General features: G+C 45.7%; 1 protein-coding gene across 5 annotated transcripts in view; it reads left to right on the plus strand.

Moving 5' to 3' along the window:
• Positions 1-24624, plus strand: part of PDE4DIP (phosphodiesterase 4D interacting protein) — a 1081329-nt gene that overhangs the window by 1038590 nt on the left and 18115 nt on the right. For 4 of the 5 annotated variants that reach the window (XM_063940306.1, XM_063940302.1, XM_063940305.1 and 1 more), the window contains one exon: positions 5203-5249. The exons of the other annotated variant lie outside the window; for it this stretch is intronic. In XM_063940306.1, the coding sequence (XP_063796376.1) occupies positions 5203-5249 (47 nt within the window). The remainder of the gene's footprint in view (positions 1-5202; positions 5250-24624) is intronic. 5 annotated transcript variants of the gene reach the window in all.

The following is a 24624-nucleotide window of genomic DNA, read 5'->3' on the forward strand; positions in this document are numbered from 1 at the left end:
GTAAACGGCGGGGGGGAGACGCCTCGACTTCCAGCTTGTACCCCTGAGATATTACTTGAAGGATCCAGGGATCCACCTGTGAGCGAGCCCACTGATCGCTGAAATTTTTGAGGCGGCCCCCCACCGTACCTGGCTACGCCTGTGGAGCCCCCGCGTCATGCGGTGTACTCAGAGGAAGCAGGGGAAGAATTTTGATTCTGGGAACTGGCTGCTGGTGCAGCTTTTTTCCTCTTCCCTCGTTTGACCCGCCTGCTTTTTTGAAGCCGAAAGGACTGTACCTGATAATACAGTGCTTTTCTTAGGCTGTGAGGAAACCTGAGGTAAAATATTTTCATCCCAGCTGTAGCTGTGGATACGAGGTCCCAGAGACCATCCCCAACCAATTCCTCACCCTTATAAGGCTCTATGTGCCTTTCAAAGTCAGCAGCACCTGTCCAGTGTCGGGTCTCCAATACCCTCCTGACAGAATGGACATTGCAATAATTCAGGATGCCAGCCGGCAAAATATTCCTCTGTGCAATCCTCATATATAAGACGACGTCTTATGTTCGCAAAATAGTATCCCTGTTTGAAAGGGGTACAGACCACGCTGCAGCAGACTGCAGGTCTCAGTCTAGTACCTGAGTGTGTAAATACAGACTTCAGGATAGCCTCCTGCTATTTATCAGCAGGTACCTTCAAAGTGGCCGTATCCTAAGACGGCAGTGCCACCTTGACAAACGTGTGAACGCCTTATCCACCCTAGGGGATATCTCCCAGCGTAACTTATCCTCTGGCGGGAAAGGGTACGCCATCAGTAACTTGTTAGAAATTACCAGTTTCTTATCGGGGAAACCCACGCTTTTTCACACTTCATTCACTCATTTGATGGGGGAACAAAACACTGCCTGCTTTTTCTCCCCACACATAAAACCCTTTGTTTTTTGTGGTACTTGGGTTAATGTCAGAAATGTGTAACACATTTTTTATTGCCGGGATCATGTAACGGATGTTCCTAGTGGATTGTGTACATGTCTCAACCTCGTCGACACTGGAGTCAGACTCCGTGTCGACATCTGTGTCTGCCATCTGAGGGAGCGTTGATGGCCTTTGAGACGCCTGGGCAGGCGCAGGCTGAGAAGCCGGCTGTCCCATAGCTGTTACGTCATCCAGCCTTTTATGTAAGGAGTTGACACTGTCGGTTAATACCTTCCACCTATCCATCCACTCTGGTGTCGGCCCACAGGGGCGACATCTCATTTATCGGCATCTGCTCCGCCTCCACATAAGTCTCCTCATCAAACATGTCGACACAGCCGTACCGACACACCGCACACACACAAGGAATGCTCCAATGAGGACAGGACCCACAAAAGCCCTTTGGGGGGACAGAGTGAGAGTATGCCAGCACACACCAGAGCGCTATATAATGCAGGGACTAACTGAGTTATGTCCCCTATAGCTGCTTTTATATAATTTATACTGCGCCTAAATTTAGTGCCCCCCCTCTCTGTTTTAACCCTGTTCTGTAGTGTAGACTGCAGGGGAGAGCCAGGGAGCTTCCTTCCATCGGATCTGTGAAGGAGAAATGGCGCCAGTGTGCTGCAGGAGATAGCTCCGCCCCTTTTCCGCGGACTATTCTCCCGCTTTTTTCTGGATTCTGGCAGGGGTATTTTCCACATATATAGCCTCTGGGGCTATATATTGTGGTATTTTTGCCAGCCAAGGTGTTATTATTGCTTCTCAGGGCGCCCCCCCCAGCACCCTGCACCCTCAGTGACCGGAGTGTGAAGTGTGTATGAGGAGCAATGGCGCACAGCTGCAGTGCTGTGCGCTACCTTGGTGAAGACTGATGTCTTCTGCCGCCGATTTTCCGGACCTCTTCTTGCTTCTGGCTCTGTAAGGGGGACGGCGGCGCGGCTCCGGGACCGAACACCAAGGACTGGGCCTGCGGTCGATCCCTCTGGAGCTAATGGTGTCCAGTAGCCTAAGAAGCCCAATCCGGCTGCAAGCAGGCGAGTTCGCTTCTTCTCCCCTTAGTCCCTCGCTGCAGTGAGCCTGTTGCCAGCAGGTCTCACTGAAAATAAAAAACCTAAATCTATAGTTTCTTTCTAAGGGCTCAGGAGAGCCCCTAGTGTGCATCCAACCTCGGCCGGGCACAAGATCTAACTGAGGCTTGGAGGAGGGTCATAGTGGGAGGAGCCAGTGCACACCAGGTAGTCATAAATCTTTCTAGAGTGCCCAGCCTCCTTCGGAGCCCGCTATTCCCCATGGTCCTTACGGAGTTCCCAGCATCCACTAGGACGTTAGAGAAAAAGAAAATAGATAGAAGCGCTCATGGAACCATATATATTGCACTTCCCACGAAAAAATATCAACCAAAGCAAAGGAGTCCAATAATCAATGATTCATAATTGTTTTATTAAAACAAAATATATAAATCTTTATAATCATGTGCAAAAAATATGCCTTATATGATAATTGTAACTGTGACTGTATTACTCACTTGTACCATTTAGATAAGGTTACTTTTTGAGTGCTTATCTGTTATGGGAGAAACAGAAAAAGCATTTTGTATCAATAAAGTAACTGTTATGTGGTTTTGTAATAAGCTTATATAAATGGGTGGCAATGCCTGTAAAGAACACAGCTAAAAAAAAAAAAACTAAAAAACACAGCTAAAAATCAATACTATATATCGAAATGATGGAATTATAACAATTAAATTCATTTGGATAACCGGGCGTCCCCGGATGGGATAGTTATAAAGCTATGGTTATATAAGTTGCTGGAGTGCGAAGCAAAGTTATTATATATGTTAAGCCACTAATATGAAAATGGCTGTGGATAATTACCAAGTCCCAGTTAGCGGTGGATATCATGAGACTGACTTATGAGAAGGCCGCTGATCCCGACAATGTAAGGCCCATAGTGACCTCCATGTGAGGTTTCCGATTGGAGTGAGTGCTTTTTGCTGCCGCAGCCATGCCGTGTTAATGACAACGCTGATGATAAGAAGACTGCCGGTGCTAGTGGCGTGTGAACTGCGTTGGCTATCTGAATATTGTGGCCCCAGGAAGGAGCGGTGAATAGGTCAATCAGCGGGCAGATGTAGATTGTTGCAGTTAGTAACAGGCTGGAGGGGGATTGGCTACCCGTCTCCAGTGCAATGCTTGAGGCGGCTTGTGGATGCCGAGGTCTGTACCATCCACCTGTAATCTGCTTCTGGCAAAAGTGGGTGGAGTCCTGACGCGTTAAATCCCGACAACTCGTGACTTTTTCAAAGTCTTCTTATCATCAGCGTTAGTTTTAGTTGGGTTTTTTAGCTGTGTTCTTGAAAGGCATTGCCACCCATGTATATAAGCTTATTACAGAACCACATAACAGTTACTTTATTGATACAAAATGCTTTTTCTGTTTCTCACATAACAGATAAGCACTCAAAAAGTAACCTTATCTAAATGGTACAAGTGATCAATACAGTCACAGTTACAATTATCATATAAGGCATATTTTTTGCACATGATTATAAAGATTTATATATTTTTTTTTACTAATACAATTATGAACCATTAATTATTGGACTCCTTTGGTTGATATTTTTTTGTGGGAAGTGTAGAAGGACTACATTACATATAGTGATTATACACGGTTGAGTCACGTTATTATGACCACCTCCTACATTTGATGTCAGCAGCGTTCAGCCCATGAAGTACATCATGTTTCTTGCGCTGGCTTGGTGGATATATAAGGTGTGAGAAAGGCTGTCTGCACACATATCACTTGTTGCTGTAATGGGTAAAAGGAACAATTTATCTAAGTTGTAAAAATGGATGATTATCGGCTTTCGGGCCAAGGGTGGCAGTATTTCTGAAACAGCAGTTTGTGAACTGTTCGTGTTCTGCTGTGGTGAAGGTGTACTGTGACTGGACAAATGTAACCATTGGGAATAACCTATGTGGAAACTGCAGAGCACCACGTGCCATTGATGTGAGAGGTGAACGTCGGCTATGAAGGTGCGTGAGGGCCGACCGGAAGTCTACAGTTGGAGCAGCTCACTGTCAAAATGAACCTGGGGCTTCCAGACATGTGTCTAAAAAGGCAGTTCACCGAATGTCAAGCTGATGTCTATGCTGCATATGGTGGTTACTCTGGCTATTAACTAGTGGTCATAATAATGTGACTCGAACGTGTATCTTTATGTATGTAACAAATCAATTAAATTATTTTGATTATTATTTTTGCTTTTTAGAGCCTTCTGGAAAATCACATATCTGTATTACTAAGTTTCTAGATATATTCTATATAGTACTTAAATGATATCTTCCAAAAAGTGACTCATATTATTGACATGAAAAAAAAATTCATTTGGTATAATGCACCCACTATTCCAAAATATAAGAGGCTATAGAGAAGTTCCATGACCATATAAAAGCAGCAAGAAGTTGAGTACATTTATACAATTTACTGTAGATAACTTTATAACTCCTCGCAGCTTCTGATATCCTCATATTTCACGATATGGGGTGCACTATTTCTTATTTTACATAGGTTGTCACTAAACCCCCCTAGTGCCTAACCCCCCCCCCCCCACCCCACACACACACACAGGCCCTAACCTTTACCCCGATACGTACCTTCGGGATGTCGGCTGTCAGTGTTCCAGCGCCGTTCTCCTGAGTGGTGTCTGGATTCCGGCTTCGAACGCATCCCAACCTCAGGACCCCAAATAATTTATGTTTACCAATTCTCATCACAGACTCACAAGTGAAATTGTTAGCTCCTCCCGTTGATCTTTTAAAATGTGTGAGTAAATAATATACCTGAGCACCTGTTAGGTGACCTGGAAAACATGGAGTCCTGAGGCCCAAGTTTGAGAACCAATGTAATACTATATCAGTCATATTTTGTAACAAATAAATTCATCATAGTAGTTCTTGCTGATCTATGTGCTGCATGGGTAAGGGGCTATTTGAGGCAAAATACTGTAAATTACAATATTTAGATTTCCTTTCAAATAATTTTGTTTAAAAAAAAAAGTGTTAAAGTTATAGCATTAAAACAGATGGTCACTAGGTATAGGAGACCCCTAAATACAGTGCCATGGTAAATTATGACTGGTGCTAAACATACTGGTAGTACTATGGCCACTGACCATTTTATCATTTTGTCTGTTTGAGCCTAGCAAGGATTTTTTCATTTGTTTGTGTCTTCTTAATGCAGTTACGAGTACCTGTTTCATGCTGAAGAAAGCAAGATCAAATCTTCAGGTATGATATAAATGACTAATGCCGCTTTCAGACATGCGACCACAGGGGCGTCTCTAGAGAGGGGGGGACCCGTGTGCAGACTCCGTGTGTGGGCCCCCTCCTCTCCCATAGCCGTCGAACCGCTGCTAGCGCTCTGAGCGCTGTAGACTCTGGCACAGTGCCAGAGTCTACAGTGCATGCGCAGGACTCCAAAAAATGGCCGCCGCGAGTTCTGCGCATGCGCTGTAGAATCTGGCACTGTGCCAGAGTCTCTAGTGGTCAGTGTGCTAGCAGCGGCGCGACGGCTACAGGAGAGTAGGAGGCCCATACACAGTCGCCGATGGATGCCGGAAAGTTAGTATAGAAGAAATGGGTGCAGTGTGTGCGGTTTGGGCCCCCCCTGGACTCAGGGGCCTATGTGCACTGCACACACTGCACCCATTATAGAAACGCCAATGTGTGACCCGGGTATTTGCCAGGTCTAGCAAGCTGGAAAATTTCTAGGTCTCCGCTCCATAACCCTGGTCGGGAGTAGGGTCATGGACCAGCATCCAGTTCCCAGTTGTTTCATACATGCAGAAATCCCAAGTTCATGCACTTTAACATGCAAAATCCCAGCATATAGCTGCATGTGTATAAGGGGTACAAATCCAGATTTTTTAAAAACGGCAAAGTTTAATAAATCTGCCACAAATAAAATGAATCAGAGCCATATTCATTTCAAGAATGATTTGAAGTAATTCTCATCAGTAGCCTCTGCATTCAATACACAAAAACCAGATACAACAGCTTCAGTTTACCACAGTTTTTATTGAATACAGGAAAAAGTACAAAGCATACGTCCTGATCTCTTCATACATTTGGAGTGTCTACATACCCTTAATGAAACTGCAGTTTTTATGACTTAGGGGGAAATTCAATTCAATAGCCATATTGTACGCCATCCCAATCTCACACAAAAGTGTTCACTGTCCCATAAGGTAGCAAGCACTTTTGTGCGAATATGGCAATCAGCCAGCCGGGCGAAAGGTGCAAGATGGATGTCATGGCCAGCATTTAAACATTGCGGCATGGCATTTCGCAACCATTGCCTACAATTGAACTCCCCCCAATAAGCCTGAAGTCAACATAAATCATTGACATATTTGTGTAACCTTGAAACAAATGAAAGTAGACCTTCCAACATGACCCCTTCCACCAGGTATAAAAAAATGCTCTGCTCCTGGACTTCCAACTTAGTATTAGAGATGTGCACCATCCACTGTGTTTTGGTTTTAGACTAACTTCATGTTTTAGATTCAGTTTTGGTTTTGCCAAAGCCACGTCACATGTTTTGGTTTTGGATCTATTTTTTCCCCAAAAAATTATTAAAAACTGCTAAAATCACATAATTTGGGCCTTTTTTGTTCCTATGGTATTAACCTCAAAAATATTAATTTTCAGTAAATTTTTAAAGGCTGCAGCAAACTGGGTACTAAGCGACAGAGCAGTGGCACAAACACACAGCAGTTTACAACACATCTATAAAACATTGCCACACAGCAGTAGCAGAAATGAAAATTGGTGCAAGATGGAATTGTCTTTGGGACCTCCCACCCACCATTATGTTGGATATTAAAAAGGGCATACAGAGTTTAACAAACCAAGCACTTCAGTGACGAGGATTGACACTTTTGTGGTTGAAGTACTTCGTTTGTTTGGGCCCTCACAAAACAAGCTACCAATGGCCTTAAGGAAGCTAAGCTAACAGCTCTGTAGTGGCAAGGTGTCATTGTCATTACCATCCTCACCTTCATTAGTGTGTACTTCATCCTCACACAATATTAATTCATCCCCACTGGAATCCACCGTTACAGAAGTCTCTGTACTTTGATGTAATTGCCGGTGAAGGTCTTCGTCATTAAATTTGCAGTTCATTTTGATAGCCATAATCATTTTCACATTTTTCACATTTTGAGGAAGTATCGCTTATAAGGATCCTGGCTGTGCTAAATATTCTATCTGAGTACACAGTGGAGGGTGGGAGGCTGAAGTAATGTAAAGCGAGATTGTACAAGGGCCTCCAAATTGCCTTTTTTTTCTTTCAAGTACTCAAAGGGACTCTGTGACATGCCTATTTGTACGCTGTAATTTAAATAATCCTACAACATTCTTTTGGATGTTATTTTGACTCCTCTGTGTCTCTTGGGAAAGCTGAGTTTTTTCCTGGCAACAGCAGTTGCCGTAGAAACTGTAGGAAGAGACATCATCCTGTTATGTATACTTAAGCTGACAAGCTTGCTCACCAGGCGCTCTTTATGTCTTAAGATTGCCTTTTTTTCTTTCCAGTAGTCAGAGGGAATCTGTGACATGACTATTTGTACAGTGTCATGAAAATAATCCTCCACCATTCTTTGAAAGGTGACCTTATCAGATGGAGTTACGGTAGAAGTCACTAATTTTAAGCAATTCGTTTAGACCCAACCAGATGTCAAAATGTTGTGTTGACTCCTCTGCATTACCACTGGGTCTTTTGAGAAAGCTAAAGTTTTTTTCCTGACAGCTGCCAGAGAAATAGATGGAGATGTTGACGCTTTGTGCACCACTTGATCTGCCAACTTGCTCACCAGGAGCTTTTTGCAACTCTTAAGATCTGGGTCAGTTGGAAAGAAAGACACAACATATGATTAAAACCTAGGATCAAGCACAGTCACCAAAATGTATTCAGTCGATTTCAAGATATTGATAACTCTTGAATCCTGGCAAAGAGAATAAAGGACTTGATCTACAAGTGTGACATACGTACTTAGCAGAATCGCTTTGTTTAATCTCCTCCTTCAATTTCTGAAGCTGCTTTTCCAAAAGTCTAAATAGGGGAATTACCTTACTCAAGCTGGAAGTGTCTGTACTAATTTTACTGGTGACTACTTTGGTTTCAGCACCTTGCACAACAAGGAAATTACAATTCACAGTGCTGCACTTAGGTACATTCCCCCACTCCCAATGTCATGACATGTTGTGTAGCATTGGATGACTTTTGCTGTTATTCCATCCAAAGCACGTAAACTGTGGAATTCCACTTTATTACCACCTCTTGCTTCAGTTGGTGGCAGAGAAAATTAAATTGTTCTTGCATGCGCTAAAGTCTTTTTTGTATGTAGTTGCTGAATGCAAAAAATGTCCTGAAATTTTTTTGGCCAGCGATAGCATTTCCTGCAAGCTTTTGTCATTTCTTAAAACTCTGTACCAACAAGTTAATTATGTGAGGAAAACATGGGACGTGTTGGAATTTACCCAGCTGTAATATTTTCACAATATTTGTGGCATTATCACAAGTCACAAATCCTGAGTGTTGTCCAAGTGGGGTAAGCCATTTTGCTATGACATCCCAGTTTTTCTAACAAGTTGTCAATGGTATGCCTCCTAGTGAAGCCAGTGATATAGAGAGTAGTCTGCCTCTGAATGAGCTGGCATTTGTCAGATGCTGCTGTTTCTGCTGCTGAAGGCAATTCACCTACCCAGTGGGCTGTAATAGTCAAGTAATCTTTAGTTTGCCCATTTCTGCTTGTCCGCACATCTGTGGTTAAGTGGATACTGCAGTATGGATGGTGTAATGGTTAGCATTACTGCCTCACTGCACTGAGGTCATGGGCTTGATTCCCACCATGTCCCTAACTGTGTGGAGTTTGTATATTCTCCCCGTACTTGCGTGGGTTTCCTCCGGGTACTCTGGTTCATCCCACAATCCAAAAATACACTGGTAGGTTAATTGGATCCCAACAAAAATTAACCCTAGCGTGAATGTGTGTGTGTACATGTGGTAGGGAATATAGATTGTAAGCTCTACTGGGGCAGGGACTGATGTGAATGGCCAAATATTCTCTGGAAAGCGCTGTGGAATATGTGTGCGCTATATAAATAACTGGTAATAAATAAATAAAGTTTGTAGGCCTATAATTAGTGGGTTTTTTACCATCCTGGTACAGCCAAGGAATTGCTTGTCTAGTAAAATGAAGCTGAGATGAAATTTGGTAACGGGGACACAGGACCTCAATAAACTGTCTAAAACACATTGCATTACTGGTAGAAGTTGGATGCAGATCTCATACCAGCATAGCCGTCATAGGCCCTTATTCCGAGTTGATCGGTCGCTATCTGCTTTTAGCAGCAATACAAACGCTAAGCCGCCGCCCTCTGGGAGTGTATCTTAGCTTAGCAGAAGTGCGACCGAAAGGTTAGCAGTTCTGCTATAAAATAGTTTCATGCAGTTTCAGAGTAGCTCCAAACCTACCTTGCGATCGGTGCAGACAGTTGAGTTCCTGTTTTGACGTCACAAACACGCCCTGCGTTCGTCCAGCCACTCCCCCATTTCCCCAGGCATGCCTGCGTTTTTATCCGTCACGCCTGCGTTTTTTAGCACACTCCCTGAAAATGCTCAATTACCACCCAGAAACACACACTTCCTGTCAATCACTCAACGATCAGCAGTGCGACTGTAAAAGAGTCGCTGGACCTTGTGTAAAACTGCATAGCTTTGTGTGAAATTACGCCGCGCGTGTGCACTGCGGCCCATACGCATGCGCAGAAAAGCCGATTTTTACCCTGATCGCTCTGCTGCAAACAACGGCAGCTAGCGATCAACTCGGAATGACCCCCATAGTGTCAGTGATCTGCTGTGCAACTGGGCGACAGCTGTCTTACTTGATTCCTCTCACACAGGACTGTTTAACAGTCAATTGTTGTTTGTAACTACTAGTAGTCTTCTTGGTCCCCTTCTGGGATGAAGATCCATTCTCAACAGCAGTAGACCTAGTGTTGAAGGATTCAGCTGAGAAATCCTGGATAGGGGAGGAGTCACTTAGCCTTATCCTGGATGCAGGACTACTTCAGATCATTAGTGAGGATATTGATGATGAAGGTATTGGCAGTGGAGATTGCAGTTGCTGGGATCTAGCTGAGAGAATGGAGCTAGCTGAAGCTGGAATGCTTGTTATTTTTTAACATAAGTTTCTGATTTTCCCAAAAACTATTCATGCACTCACTGCAAATGATGCAACAGTTAGGAGATTCCTAAATGGTTAAATTCCCTACCTCTACTTACTGTGGCTTTACAAAAGCTACATATAGCTAGACAAGTGTTGTCTGGATTTTTGAAAAAATAATTCCACACATAAGAGTTGGAATTGTTTGGTTCTATGCCCAGTCATGACAATGGCCTTCTTATCATAGGGGGTAATTCTGAGTTCATCGCAGCAGGATCTTTGTTAGCAGTTGGGCAAAACCATGTGCACTGCAGGGGAGGCAGATATAACATATGCAGAGAGAGTTAGATTTGGGTGGGGTGTGTTCAATCTGAAATCTAAATTGCAGTGTAAAAATAAAGCAGCCAGTATTTACCCTGCACAGAAACAAAATAACCCACCCAAATCTAACTCTCTCTGCACATGTTATATCTGACCCCCCTGCAGTGCACATGCTTTTGCCCAACTGCTAACAAAAATCCTGCTGTGATCAACTCAGAATTACCCCCATAGTCAAGAACTTCTTCCACTGGTGCCTGACTAACATAAACAACACCCTCATAATCAACATCCTCATTAGTGCTGAAGTCAGCAACACAAAAATCCTTCTCATCCTCTTGCACTTCCATAGTAGCATCCTCAATTTCTATGTCAACATGTTGACTTGTGCTGCTCATCCCCACATTTGCAGAGAGTATAGAAAAGGTGGAAAGAAGGCTTCTCTACAGGTAATGTATGAGAAAGATCAGACTCGCATATAGCACTCCTGGACACACTTAGATTCTCCTCAGTGATTTGTCACATTTCTGAACACAGTTTGTTCTACAGCCTTAGTGGTTTTAAATTTTTGACACCTCTTCTAGATTCTAAGGGGTATATTTACTAAGTTCCCGATTTTGACCGAGATGGTGTTTTTTCTTCAAAGTGTCATCTCGGGAATTTACTAAACTCAAATCATGGCAGTGATGAGGGCATTCGTATTTTTTTGGAACTCAAAGAAAAAAATTACGAATGAATACACCATCGGTCAAATACGCCTGTTATTTGGTAGAACTCGGTAATTTACTAAAAAGTGTAATTCACAAACACTGCCGGCAATAGCCAAACACTGCCGTGAAAAAATACAAATCGTAAAAAAGTGCTAAAATAAAACAGACCTGCTTTTTTTTACCGTGTTCTGATAGGCATGCACGGATCCATGAGATCCGTGCATGTTTATCAGTGGGAAGGGGTGGGAAAGTGCTAAATTTGTTGGAAAAAAATGCGTGGGGTCCTTCCTCCTAAGCAAAACCAGCCTCAGGCTCTTTGAGCCGGTCCCGATTGAAAAAATACGGGGGGAAAAATGACAGGGGTTTCCCCATATTTAATCAACCAGCACCGGGCTCTGCGCCTGGTCCTGGTTCCAAAAATACGGGGGACAAAAAGCGTAGGGGTCCCCCGTATTTTTGAAACCAGCACCGGGCTCCACTAGCCAGGTACATAATGCCACAGCTGGGGGACACTTTTATATTGGTCCCTGCGGCCCTGGCATTACATACCCAACTAGTCACCCCTGGCCGGGGTACCCTGGAGGAGTGGGAACCCCTTAAATCAAGGGCGGCGGATGGGGGGCTGATAGCCTTTTTGTCAAAATGTGAATATTATTTTTAGTAGCAGTACTACAAGTCCCAGCAAGCCTCCCCCGCAAGCTGGTACTTGGAGAACCACAAGTTCCAGCATGCGGAGGAAAACCGGGCCTGCTGGTACCTGTAGTACTACTACTACTAAAAAAATACCCCAATAAAAACAGGACACACACACCTTAAAAGTAAAAGTTTATTACATACATGCACACCTCCAAACATACATACTTACCTATGTTCACACGAGGGTCGGTCCTCTTCTCCATGTAGAATCCATGGGGTACCTGTGGGAAAAATTATACTCACATAATCCAGTGTAGATCGGTCCTCTTCTGTTCTTTTTGTAATCCACGTACTTTGCAATATAAAAAAACGGACACCCGACCACGCACTGAAAGGGGCCCCATGTTTTCACATGGGACTCCTTTCCCCGACTGCAAGGACCCCCCCCTGACTTCTGTCTAAGAGGGTTCCTTCAGCCAATCAGGGAGCGCCACGTCGTGGCACCCTCCTGATTGGCTGTGTGCTCCTGTAGTGTCTGTCAGGCAGCACACGGCAGTGATACAATGTAGCGCCTATGCGCTCCATTGTAACCAATGGTGGGAACTTTGTGGTCAGCTGTGCCACTGTATATTTTTTTATTTTTTTTAGATGCCCTGACTTAAACTCTCTATGCCCTTGAGCACTGGCTTTAGTAGATAACTTTGAAGGACTGGTATCGCCATGACTGGTGGTGGCAGCTGCAGTGCTAGTATGTGGTTCCTGCTCTTCTATCAACCGATCATTATCCATATCGACGAACACAACAAATTTGTCCGAACAATAGAACAATATATCTTTTTTTTTTTTTTTTTACTACTTTTTTCACAAATGACCGCTCCCACTGTGGGATAAGAAAGTGCTTATATATATGCAAACAAAAATGCAGTGAAAGACAGCACACACAACAGTTTATAGAAAAACATTTTTTTATACTTTTTCAACTTTTTATTAACTTTTTTTACATTTTTTTTGCAAATGACACTGTAGAGTCACACTGCCTATGTGAATGCAGTGGGGTACAGTCTGCTGAGTCACAGTACTTGTATGCTATGGATACACAGTGTGGTGCCACCTGCACAGTCACAGTACTTTTACACTATGAATACCCTGTGGGGTACAGCCTCTGGAGTCACAGTACTTGTACGGATACACAGTGGGGAATGGCACACAATTATTTTTTTACATTTCTTTACTTTTTTTATTTTCTTGACTTTTTTTAAAGTTTTAAATTTTTGTCATTTTTTTTTACTATTTTTTTATTTTAAACTTAAAAAAAACTTTTTAAAACATTTTTTAACACTGGAGCAGGTAGGCACTGGACAGGTGCATCATCAGCACTGGAGTGAATGGACACTGGAGAGGTGCGTCATCAGCACTGGAGCTGATGGATGCTGGAGAGGTGAATTGTCAGCACTTGAGTGGATGGACACTGAACAGGTGCTTTGGCAGCACTAGAGCAGATGGACACTGGACAGGTGCATCATCAGCACTGGAGCAATGGACACTGGACAGGGGCGTCGGCAGCACTGGAGCTGATGGACAGTGGACACGTGTCATCAGCACTGGAGCGGATGGACACTAGACAGGTGCATCGGCAGCTCTGGAGCTGATGGGCACAGGACAGGTGCAGTGGCAGCACTAGAGCAGACGGACACTGGACAGGTCAGCGGATGACACAGCACAGCACTGAGCACACAGGAGTGGATGAACACAGCATAGCAGTGTGTACAGGAGCAGCCACTGGAGTTTATGGATGGAGCAGAGCACAGCAGCAGCCACTGGAGTCAATATGGACACAGGAGCAGCCACTGGATTCAAGCACAGCCGAGCAGAGCACACAGCAGCATGGGCGAGTGGAACGGCACCAGAATCACCACTGCATGGGTCTTATACAGAATCCGAAACTCATCAGAGATCAAACACCGGCTGAATATACTTTGCCTCAATCTGAATTCTGGAACTGTCAGGAAGATCCAAGTGGCAGGTCAGGATTCCCCTGTTATAGGTAGGTTCAGGTGGGCTCGGATCTCTGAGATCCAAACCAGCTCATCTATACTTCATTTATGATTGCAGTCACCTGTGTGAAAAGATGTCTTGATGAGAAGGGGGTTCCATCGCAGGTGACTGCAATCATACATTATGTAGGAAGTCCAGGAGCAGAGTATTTTTTACCTGGTCATGTTGGAGGGTATGTTAAAGTGATAAACATATAGCTTATAGGGTAAAATAATAATACAGGTTGAGTATCCCATATCCAAATATTCCGAAATACGGAATATTCCGAAATACGGACTTTTTTGAGTGAGAATGAGATAGTGAAACCTTTGTTTTCTGATGGCTCAATGTACACAAACTTTGTTTAATACACAAAGTTATTAAAAATATTGTATTAAATGACCTTCAGGCTGTGTGTATAAGGTGTATATGAAACATAAATGAATTGTGTGAATGTACACACACTTTGTTCAATGCACAAAGTTACAAAAAATATTGGCTATAATTACCTTCAGGCTGTGTGTACAAGGTGTATATGAAACATAAATGCATTCTGTGCTTAGACTTAGGTCCCATCGCCATGATATCTCATTATATTATGCAATTATTCCAAAATACGGAAAAATCCGATATCCAAAATACCTCTGGTCCCAAGCATTTTGGATAAGGGATACTCAACCTGTATGCAAATCTTCTCAGTGAGATTGTGGAAAAAAGGCTAAGAAAAGTATTTGACAACGTAGGCTTGGCCCTGTATTTAAGGTTGATATCAGTTTCAAAATAATGTCTAATCACTAATCTGTAACAATTTAAAATTAATCCATCTTGTTATCATTCTGTTGTGCTCTGTCCCAGAGGCATCACAAGGAGGGTGAGGGGAGTATGGGATGCACCCTAGTTTCACCCTTAAAAGGAGTGGCACCAAAATGCCAACTCCTCCACTGTGACAGGAGCAAGGATCTGCAGTTTGACATTATCCTGCAGCACTCAGCTCTTGCAGTGCTGGAGACAGCCCAGAAACCCCCGAAGTGAAGTAATTGCCCCCCAATTCCCCTTGAGGCCACACTCTATGTATTGACATCGACAGCACTCCCACAAGGCCATGCACCCTGTTCGAGCACAAGGGGGTCTCCTACCCCTGGCCGCACCAGGTGTCACCAACCCCTGTGCCGCTACTGCTCTGTCCTGTGTATGCTGACAATCGTTTTCATTAAAGAAATGATAAATCTTTATTTTACTAGCTATTTAATGATCAGATTTATAATTCACTGTATCACAGGAGCAACCAAAGAGCCCACCTGTATGTGTACACATACAGGCATGTGTATTAAAGTTTCTCTGACATGCCGGGGACTCCCAGCACAGGGCGTCTGTCCCACATGTCAGGCCCTAACCCCCCCCCCCCCCCCTCTGCCCCCGCACTTTCATACCCGCTAAGTAGTTACCTGCCTGGCAGACGGCTACCCGCCACGATCTGGGACGCCCTGTGCTGCATGTGATGTCACACAGCAGCCGCAGCCTGCCCCTGCAATGGTCCGGACATGCCTGCGTTGACATACTGGGTGAGCGAGTACATCCACAAAAGCCTTCGGAGTGCGATCACTGCTGTTGCAGCGATCACCTCTGAATCACCCCCTTTGTTTGGATATAGAATTTGTAGTAAAACATTACTGTATACTGCAAAGGTGTTAATATACTAAACTAGCTGTTCTACCTATTCTTTACACGGGAGTTTCTGATTTTCACAGTTTTACATATACATAAGATGTAAATTTGAGACGTGTTAATGTAAGTATTAATCGATGGTTCTTCGCGTTACGCAAGGAACACTAGTAGCAGATATGGTAAAAATAAGAATTTACTCACCGGTAATTCTATTTCTCGTAGTCCGTAGTGGATGCTGGGAACTCCGTAAGGACCATGGGGAATAGCGGGCTCCGAAGGAGACTTGGCACATCTAAGAAAGAATTAGGACTACCTGGTGTGCACTGGCTCCTCCCTCTATGCCCCTCCTCCAGACCTCAGTTAGGAAACTGTGCCCGGAAGAGCTGACACAATAAGGAAAGGATTTGGAATCCCGGGTAAGACTCATACCAGCCACACCAATCACACCGTACAACTCGTGATACTATACCTAGTGGATGCTGGGAACTCCGTAAGGACCATGGGGATTATACCAAAGCTCCCAAACGGGCGGGAGAGTGCGGATGACTCTGCAGCACCGAATGAGCGAACTCCAGGTCCTCCTCAGCCAGGGTATCAAACTTGTAGAATTTTGCAAATGTGTTTGAACCCGACCTAGTAGCAGCTCGGCAAAGTTGTAAAGCCGAGACCCCTCGGGCAGCCGCCCAAGAAGAGCCCACCTTCCTCATGGAATGGGCTCTCACTGATTTAGGATGCGGCAGTCCAGCCGCAGAATGTGCCAGCTGAATCGTGCTACAGATCCAGCGAGCAATAGTCTGCTTTGAAACAGGAGCACCCAGCTTGTTGGGTGCATACAGGATCAATAGCGAGTCAGTTTTCCTGACTCTAGCCGTCCTGGAAACATAGATTTTCAGGACCCTGACTACGTCCAGCAACTTGGAATCCTCCAAGTCCCGAGTAGCCGCAGGCACCACAATAGGTTGGTTCAAATGAAAAGCTGATACCACCTTAGGAAGGAATTGGGAACGAGTCCTCAATTCCGCCCTATCCATATGAAAAATCAGATAAGGGCTTTTACATTACAAAGCCGCCAATTTTTACACATGCCTGGCCGAAGCCAACAGCATGACCACTTTCCACGTGAGATATTTTAGCTCCACGGTTTTAAGTGGCTCAAACCAATGCGACTTTAGGAAATCCAACACTACGTTGAGATCCCAAGGTGCCACTGGAGGCACAAAAGGGGGCTGAATATGCAGCACTCCCTTAACAAAAGTCTGAACTTCAGGCAGTGAAGCCAGTTCTTTTTGGAAGAAAATTGACAGAGCCGAAATCTGGACCTTAATGGAACCCAATTTGAGGCCCATAGTCACCCCTGACTGTAGGAAGTGCAGAAATCGACCCAGCTGAAATTCCTCTGTTGGGGCCTTCCTGGCCTCACACCACGCAACATATTTCCACCATATGCGGTGATAATGTTTTGCGGTCACATCCTTCCTAGCTTTAATCAGCGTAGGGATGACTTCCTCCGGAATGCCCTTTTCCTTCAGGATCCGGTGTTCAACCGCCATGCCGTCAAACGCAGTCGCGGTAAGTCTTGGAACAGACAGGGCCCCTGCTGCAGCAGGTCTTGTCTGAGCGGCAGAGGCCATGGGTCCTCTGAGATCATTTCTTGAAGTTCTGGGTACCAAGCTCTTCTTGGCCAATCGGGAACAATGATTATAGTTCTTACTCTTCTCCTTCTCATTTTCCTCAGTACCTTGGGTATGAGAGGAAGAGGAGGGAACACATAAACCGACTGGTACACCCACGGTGTCAATAGAGCGTCCACAGCTATCGCCTGAGGGTCCCTTGACCTGGCGCAATATCTTTTTAGCTTTTTATTGAGGCGGGACGCCATCATGCCCACCTGTGGTCGTTCCCACCGATGTACAATCAGCTTGAAGACTTCTGGATGAAGTCCCCACTCTCCCGGGTGGAGGTCGTGTCTGCTGAGGAAGCCTGCTTCCCAGTTTTCCACTCCCGGGATGAACACTGCTGACAGTGCTAAGACGTGATTCTCCGCCCATCGAAAAATCCTTGTGGCTTCTGCCATTGCTATCCTGCTTCTTGTGCCGCCCTATCGATTTACATGGGCGACAGCCGTGATGTTGTCTGACTGAATCAGCATCGGTTGTTTTTGAAGCAGGGATTCTGTTTGACTCAGGGCATTGTAAATGACCCGTAGTTCCAGAATATTTATATGCAAGGAAGTTTTTGTCCTTGGACGTTTTCTTCCCTGAGTGACTGCCCCCCACCCTCGGAGGCTTGCATTCGTGGTCACCAGGACACAGTCCTGTATGCCGAATCTGCGGCCTTCACGAAGATGAGCACTCTGCAGCCACCACAGCAGAGACACCCTGGCCCTTGGTGACAGGGTGATCCACCGATGCATCTGAAGAAGCGATTCAGACCACTTGTCCAATAGATCCCACTGGAAGATCCTCGCATGGAACCTGCCAAAGGGAAACACTTCGTAAGAGCTACCATCTTTCCCAGGATTCGCGTGCAGTGATGCACCGACACCTGTTTTGGTTGCAGGAGGTCCCTGACCAGAGATGATAATTCCTGGGCCATCTCCTCCGGGAGAAAAACCTTCTTCTGTTCTGTGTCCAGAATCATATCCAGGAACAGCAGACGCGTCGCGGGAATCAGCTGCGACTTTGGGATATTCAGGATCCAGCCGTGCTGATGCAGCACTTCCTGAGATAGTGCTACGCTGACTTGCAACAGCTCCTTGGACCTCGCCTTTATCAGGAGATCGTCCAAGTACGGGATAATTATAACTCCCTTCTTTCTAAGGAGTATCATCATTTTGGCCATTACCTTGGTAAATACCCTCGGTACCGTGGACAGACCAAACGGCAACGTCTGGCATTGGTAATGACAGTCCTGTACCACAAACCTGAGGTACTCCTGGTGAGGTGGGTACATGGGGACACCCTCTTCCAGGCTTGTAATAACCGCCCTGAGCGATTGTTATGAACCACAGGTAATGGTTCATTCCTATTTTATGTTTATAAGTTGTTTTGCAGGCCAGGATTTCCCGTTGCTCTGTTTAAGTATACTCTTGGTTGCTGCCGCTGGTGAGCCTGTGTAATTGCAGTTTATTCCCATGTGTTCAGCCTCACCTGGCTGCTAATTGCATCTTGTCAGTTTGGAGTCATGCAACAGGGCAGCTGCATGAAATTATGAATTAGGCCTCTCTGTTATATGCTGGCTGACTGCAATTCACAGACGCTGGTGATATTTCTAGGTTTCCAGTCTGCTTGAGTTCTGAGCTTGGTTCCTGCTAGTTCCTGAGCTCCTGTGTCAGTCCCTGTGTCGTTTCCTGTGTCTGATCCCGTGTCCTGCCGTGAGGCGTTCCTGTCCTGGGGTCCAGTGGCTTTGCCTGTGCCTGGTCAAGTTTATGGCTTCTTGGTGTCCACCAGTCTGTCGTTTGGGATTCTGCCTGTCCTCCAGTTCTGAGAGTGTGTCAGCAGCATTGGGAGTTCCTGTCCGTTTGCCAGTATTCGTACCGGTTCCGTGAGTAGCGGCTCTGCCGCGTCCGTCGGCCTAGGCCGCTGTATTCCGGTATTACTTCTGTCACTGGTGTTTTGCAGAGGGTTCTGCTTATGCTGTCACCGCCGGTACACAAAAGTATTGTGTCGGCGTGTGGTCAGCATTTCCTTTGTTGTTCTTTTCCTTTGGCGGCAAGCCGCACATACATTTAGTTTTAGGCTAGTTAGTAGCCCCTGGCTTTGGTTGTTTCAGTAAGAGGGCCCCTTGTTATCACCCTGTCTCGGTACACTCTTTGTCTCTCATTAAGACCTGAGGGTGCATCGAAGTTGGGCAGACGTAATCCGCCCTTCAAACGCGGCTGCCATGGGCTCAAGCAACCATAGTCTCGCAAGAGTGTACTGACAGCACGGGCGAGACAACGGAGATAGGGCGCCAGGGGCTATTCCCTTTCCATTCCCCTTTCCCAGCGTTACGTCCTGGTGCTCTGGACTCGCTTCATAACATCTCACTTGTTCTGAGCACCAGGAACCTAACAGCGATTCCATCTTGAACTTGAACTCCCTTATATAAGTGTTCAAGAATTTTAAATTTAGGATGGGTCTCACCGAACCATCTGGTTTCGGTACCACAACATTGTGGAATAGTAACCCCGCCCCTGTTGAAGGGGGGGTACCTTAATTATCACCTGCTGGAAGTACAGCTTGTGAATAGCGTCCAGTACTACCTCCCTTTCTTTGGGAGCAGCCGGCAAGGCAGATTTGAGGTAACGGCGAGGGGGAGTGGCCTCTAACTCCAGCTTGTATCCCTGAGATACCACTTGAAGAACCCAGGGATCTACCTGTGAGCGAACCCACTGGTCGCTGAAGTTCCGGAGACGCGCCCCCACCGTACCTGGCTCCGCCTGTGGAGCCCCAGCGTCATGCGGTGGACTTAGAGGAAGCGGGGGAGGATTTTGGTTCCAGGGAACTGGCTGTCTGGTGCAGCTTTTTCCCTCTTCCCCTGCCTCTGGGCAGAAAGGAAGTGCCTCTGACCCGCTTGCCTTTTTGTGGCCGAAAGGACTGTACCTGATAATACGGTGCTTTCTTAGGCTGTGAGGAAACCTGAGGTAAAAATGTTGACTTCCCAGCTGTTGCTGTGGATACTAGGTCCGAGAGACCATCCCCAAACAATTCCTTACTCTTATAAGGCAAAACCTCCATGTGCCTTTTAGAATCAGCATCACCTGTCCACTGCCGAGTCCATAATACTCTTCTGGCAGAAATGGACATTGCATTAATTTTAGATGCCAGCCGGCAAATATCCCTCTGTGCATCTCTCATATATAAGACCACGTCTTTAAAATGCTCTATGGTTTGCAAAATAGTATCCCTGTCTAGTATCAATATTATCTGACAGGGTATCGGACCAAGCTGCTGCACCACTACACACTGAAGCAATTGTAGGTCTCAGTATAATACCTGAGTGTGTATATACAGACTTCAGGATAGCCTCCTGCTTTCGATCAGCAGGCTCCTTTAAGGCGGCCATATCCTCAGACGGCAGTGCCACCTTTTTTGACAAGCGTGTGAGCGCCTTATCCACCCTAGGGGACGTCTCCCAACGTAACCTGTCCTTTGGCGGGAAAGGGTACGCCATCAGTAACTTTTTAGAAATCACTATTTTCTTATCGGGGGAACCCCACGCTTCTTCACACACTTTATTCAATTCATCTGATGGGGGAAAAACCACTGGATGCTTTTTCTCCCCAATATAATACCCTTTTTTGTGGTAACTGGGTTAATGTCAGAAATGTGCAACACATTTTTCATTGCCGTAATCATACAACGGATGGCCCTTGTGGATTTTACATTTGTCTCATCGTCGTCTACACTGGAGTCAGACTCCGTGTCGACATCTGTGTCTGCCATCTGAGGTAGCGGGCGTTTTTGAGCCCCTGATGGCCTTTGAGACGCCTGGGCAGGCACGGGCTGAGAAGCCGGCTGTCCCACTGCTGTACGTCATCTAGCCTTTTATGTAAAGGAGTTGACACTGTCGGTTAATACCTTCCACATATCCACCCACTCTGGTGTCGACCCCGCAGGGGGTGACATCACACTTATCGACACCTGCTCCGCCTCCATATAATCTTCCTCATCAATCATGTCGACACAGCCGTACCGACACCTGCACACACACAGGGAATGCTCTGACTGAGGACAGGACCCCACAAAGTCCTTTGGGGAGACAGAGAGAGAGTATGCCAGCACACACCAGAGCGCTATATAATGCAGGGATTCACACTACACACAGTGATTTTTCCCCTATAGCTGCTATAAATATACAGTTTGCGCCTAAATTTAGTGCCCCCCCTCTCTTTTTTACCCTATTGAGCCTGGAAACTGCAGGGGAGAGCCTGGGGAGCGTCCTTCCAGCGGAGCTGTGAGAGGAAATGGCGCCAGTGTGCTGAGGGAGATAGCCCCGCCCCCTTCTCGGCGGACTTCTCCCGCTTTTTTAAGGATATTTTTGGCAGGGGATTTTACACATATATAGTCTTACTGACTATATTATGTGTTTTATGCCAATATAAGGTACTCTTATTGCAGCACAGCTGCAGTGCCGTGCGCTACCTTAATGAAGACCGGAGTCTTTAGCCGCCAATTTCCTGGACGTTCTTCTTGCTTCTGGCTCTGCAAGGGGGACGGCGGTGCGGCCCCGGGACCGGACGACCGAGGCTGGGCTTGTGTTCGATCCCTCTGGAGCTAATGGTGTCCAGTAGCCTAGAAACCCAAGCTAGCTGCAAGCAGGTAGGTTCGCTTCTCTCCCCTAAGTCCCTCGTAGCAGTGAGTCTGTTGCCAGCAGATCTCACTGAAAATAAAAAACCTAAATATATACTTTCTTTTCTAGGAGCTCAGGAGAGCCCCTAGTGTGCAACCAGTTCGGCCGGAGGTCTGGAGGAGGGGCATAGAGGGAGGAGCCAGTGCACACCAGGTAGTCCTAATTCTTTCTTAGATGTGCCCAGTCTCCTTCGGAGCCCGCTATTCCCCATGGTCCTTACGGAGTTCCCAGCATCCACTAGGACGTCAGAGAAAAGTGACCGGACCATTTTTGTATATTATTAAATTCAACACACTGGAGGTGCAAATTTTGATCCCATTGTCCGTTTGGGCGTTATTGTTAATGCAAAGCAAGCCACGCATCGGTAATGACGTCATTATGTCAATCCCCTTTTCATCCCCTTAGAGGAGGTTTATAAAAATTACAATTTTCATAGTTTTTCCATTGCTTCCCTGAAGAATACCTATGTTAAATTTCAGCTTCCTAACATCAGGAAGTAAGACAATTAGTGATGAGTCAGTCAGTCAGTGACTGAGTGAGAGAGACGGTAAAAAGTGACAGGACCATTTTTGTAGTTTATTAAATTCTGCACACCGGAGGTGCAATCCAAATTTTGATCTGATTGTCCGTTTGGGCATTATCGTTCACGAAACACAAGCCACACATCGGTAATGACGTCATTATGTCAACCCCCTTCTCATCCCCTTAGGGAAGGTTTATTAAAATTCCAACTGAAAAATACCTATGTTAAATTTCAGCTTCTTAACATATCGGGAAGTAAGAGAATTAGTGAGCAGTGAGTGAGCGAATGACTGAGTGAGTGCTTTCGCAATTATATATATATAATTTATTATTATTTAGTTTATTCATATGTAAAAATGTGTACTTAATAGCCTTACTAATTAATCTACACAGGATCCCTGGTCATATTGTGTAGCCATATTACTGTAAAAGTCTTTCTCTTGCAGCAAGGCTGGGCGACACTGGACCATGGGTTTGCAGGTTGGGCCAGAGTTTGGTACTTAAACTACTGTAGCTTTAAATTCTGAGCTCTTTCCCCCTGCAACCCCATAACACCAGTCTTCTTTAAATGCTTGATGGAGTATGTCACATTTTGAGGGGGCTTCAATGGAGCTCCTGTTGTAGCTTACTGTATTTACTTATTATGTGCAATTTTCCTCTTCATTTCTAACAAGCAGCGTATAGCTTGAGTGCAGTAGCTGCATGGAGCTGTCTCCTTGGCATGGACCAGCCACAGTGGGGAAGGGGGTTGTGCGCTGCTGCAGGGACCCCCTCAAATATATCCGGTCTCAGATGAGACCACCTGGCCTGGGGACAGTGTGCGCCAGCACTCTTTTAGAGGGTGTTGGGTGATCAAGTGGGGGGGCGAGGGGACCTATAGCTAACACTGCAGGCATTAGTACAGAGGGGGTTGGAGGGGCTGACAGACAAACTGTCTCTGCAGTTCTGCTCCCTCCTACCTTCAGCTTTTGTCAGGGCGCCGAGCCGAACTTTCAGACAAGGGATCTCACAGCAGGTGCTTCTACCTCCCCACTCATCCTTTGGCCTGGGCGGCAGTTAATCAACATATTCTGTTGATTGAGGCTGCTTTCATCTCCACAGGAAGAGGAAGCAAAAAGGAACTGTGGCCCTCATTCCGAGTTGTTCGCTCGGTAAATTTCATCGCATCGCAGCGATTTTCCGCTTAGTGCGCATGCGCAATGTTCGCACTGCGACTGCGCCAAGTAAATTTGCTATGCACTTAGTAATTTTACTCACGGCTTTTTCATCGTTCTGGCGATCGTAATGTGATTGACAGGAAATGGGTGTTACTGGGCGGAAACAGGCCGTTTTATGGGCGTGTGGTAAAAAACGCTACCGTTTCCGGAAAAAACGCAGGAGTGGCCGGAGAAACGGAGGAGTGTCTGGGCGAACGCTGGGTGTGTTTATGACGTCAAACCAGGAACGACAAGCACTGAACTGATCGCAGATGCCGAGTAAGTCTGAAGCTACTCTGAAACTGCTAAGTAGTTTGTAATCGCAATATTGCGAATACATCGGTCGCAATTTTAAGAAGCTAAGATTCACTCCCAGTAGGCGGCGGCTTAGCGTGTGTAACTCTGCTAAAATCGCCTTGCGAGCGATCAACTCGGAATGAGGGCCTGTGTGTTCCATTTCTGTCTGTCCTGTGTACCACTTTGCTGCACAGTGAGAGCACGCTGCATTACTGCGCCCAGAGACCAGCCAGAGGGATTAACCTGCCAGCCACAAAAACCAGCCTGTTGAAGAGGAACCATCCTGCCAGTCAACCTGCCAGCCAGAGGGACTGGGAAATTTCACCAAGAAAGGAATTGATGGTTTGCTGGTGTCAGTATATAGGTTCAGATGTCCTTATATTTAACACAAATATTATTCCTTTGTTAAGTCACGTATATTTGAAAGCACCTAAGGTGGAAATATAAAAAAAAAAAATATCAAATTGATATCTGTAATGAATCAAAAGAGAGCACACTTTTTTTGAGGTATAGACGTTAAGATAGTCACAAGTAATGTGCTTTTTCGCATTTCTCCTGGTATTAATTTTGGCCTGTTTCAGGGGATTTAGTCCACCTGCGTCTACTATATATAGCGGGATACAGTGGCGGATCCAGGGGGGGGGCACTCGGGCCCGTGCCCCCCCTGTCATTTGTGGCCTCTGTCCCCCCCAGCTCCGCACAGAGAGATGACGGGTGCCCGCTG

Source organism: Pseudophryne corroboree, chromosome 9, assembly GCF_028390025.1.
Source record: "Pseudophryne corroboree isolate aPseCor3 chromosome 9, aPseCor3.hap2, whole genome shotgun sequence".
Classification (NCBI taxonomy): Eukaryota; Metazoa; Chordata; class Amphibia; order Anura; family Myobatrachidae; genus Pseudophryne; species Pseudophryne corroboree.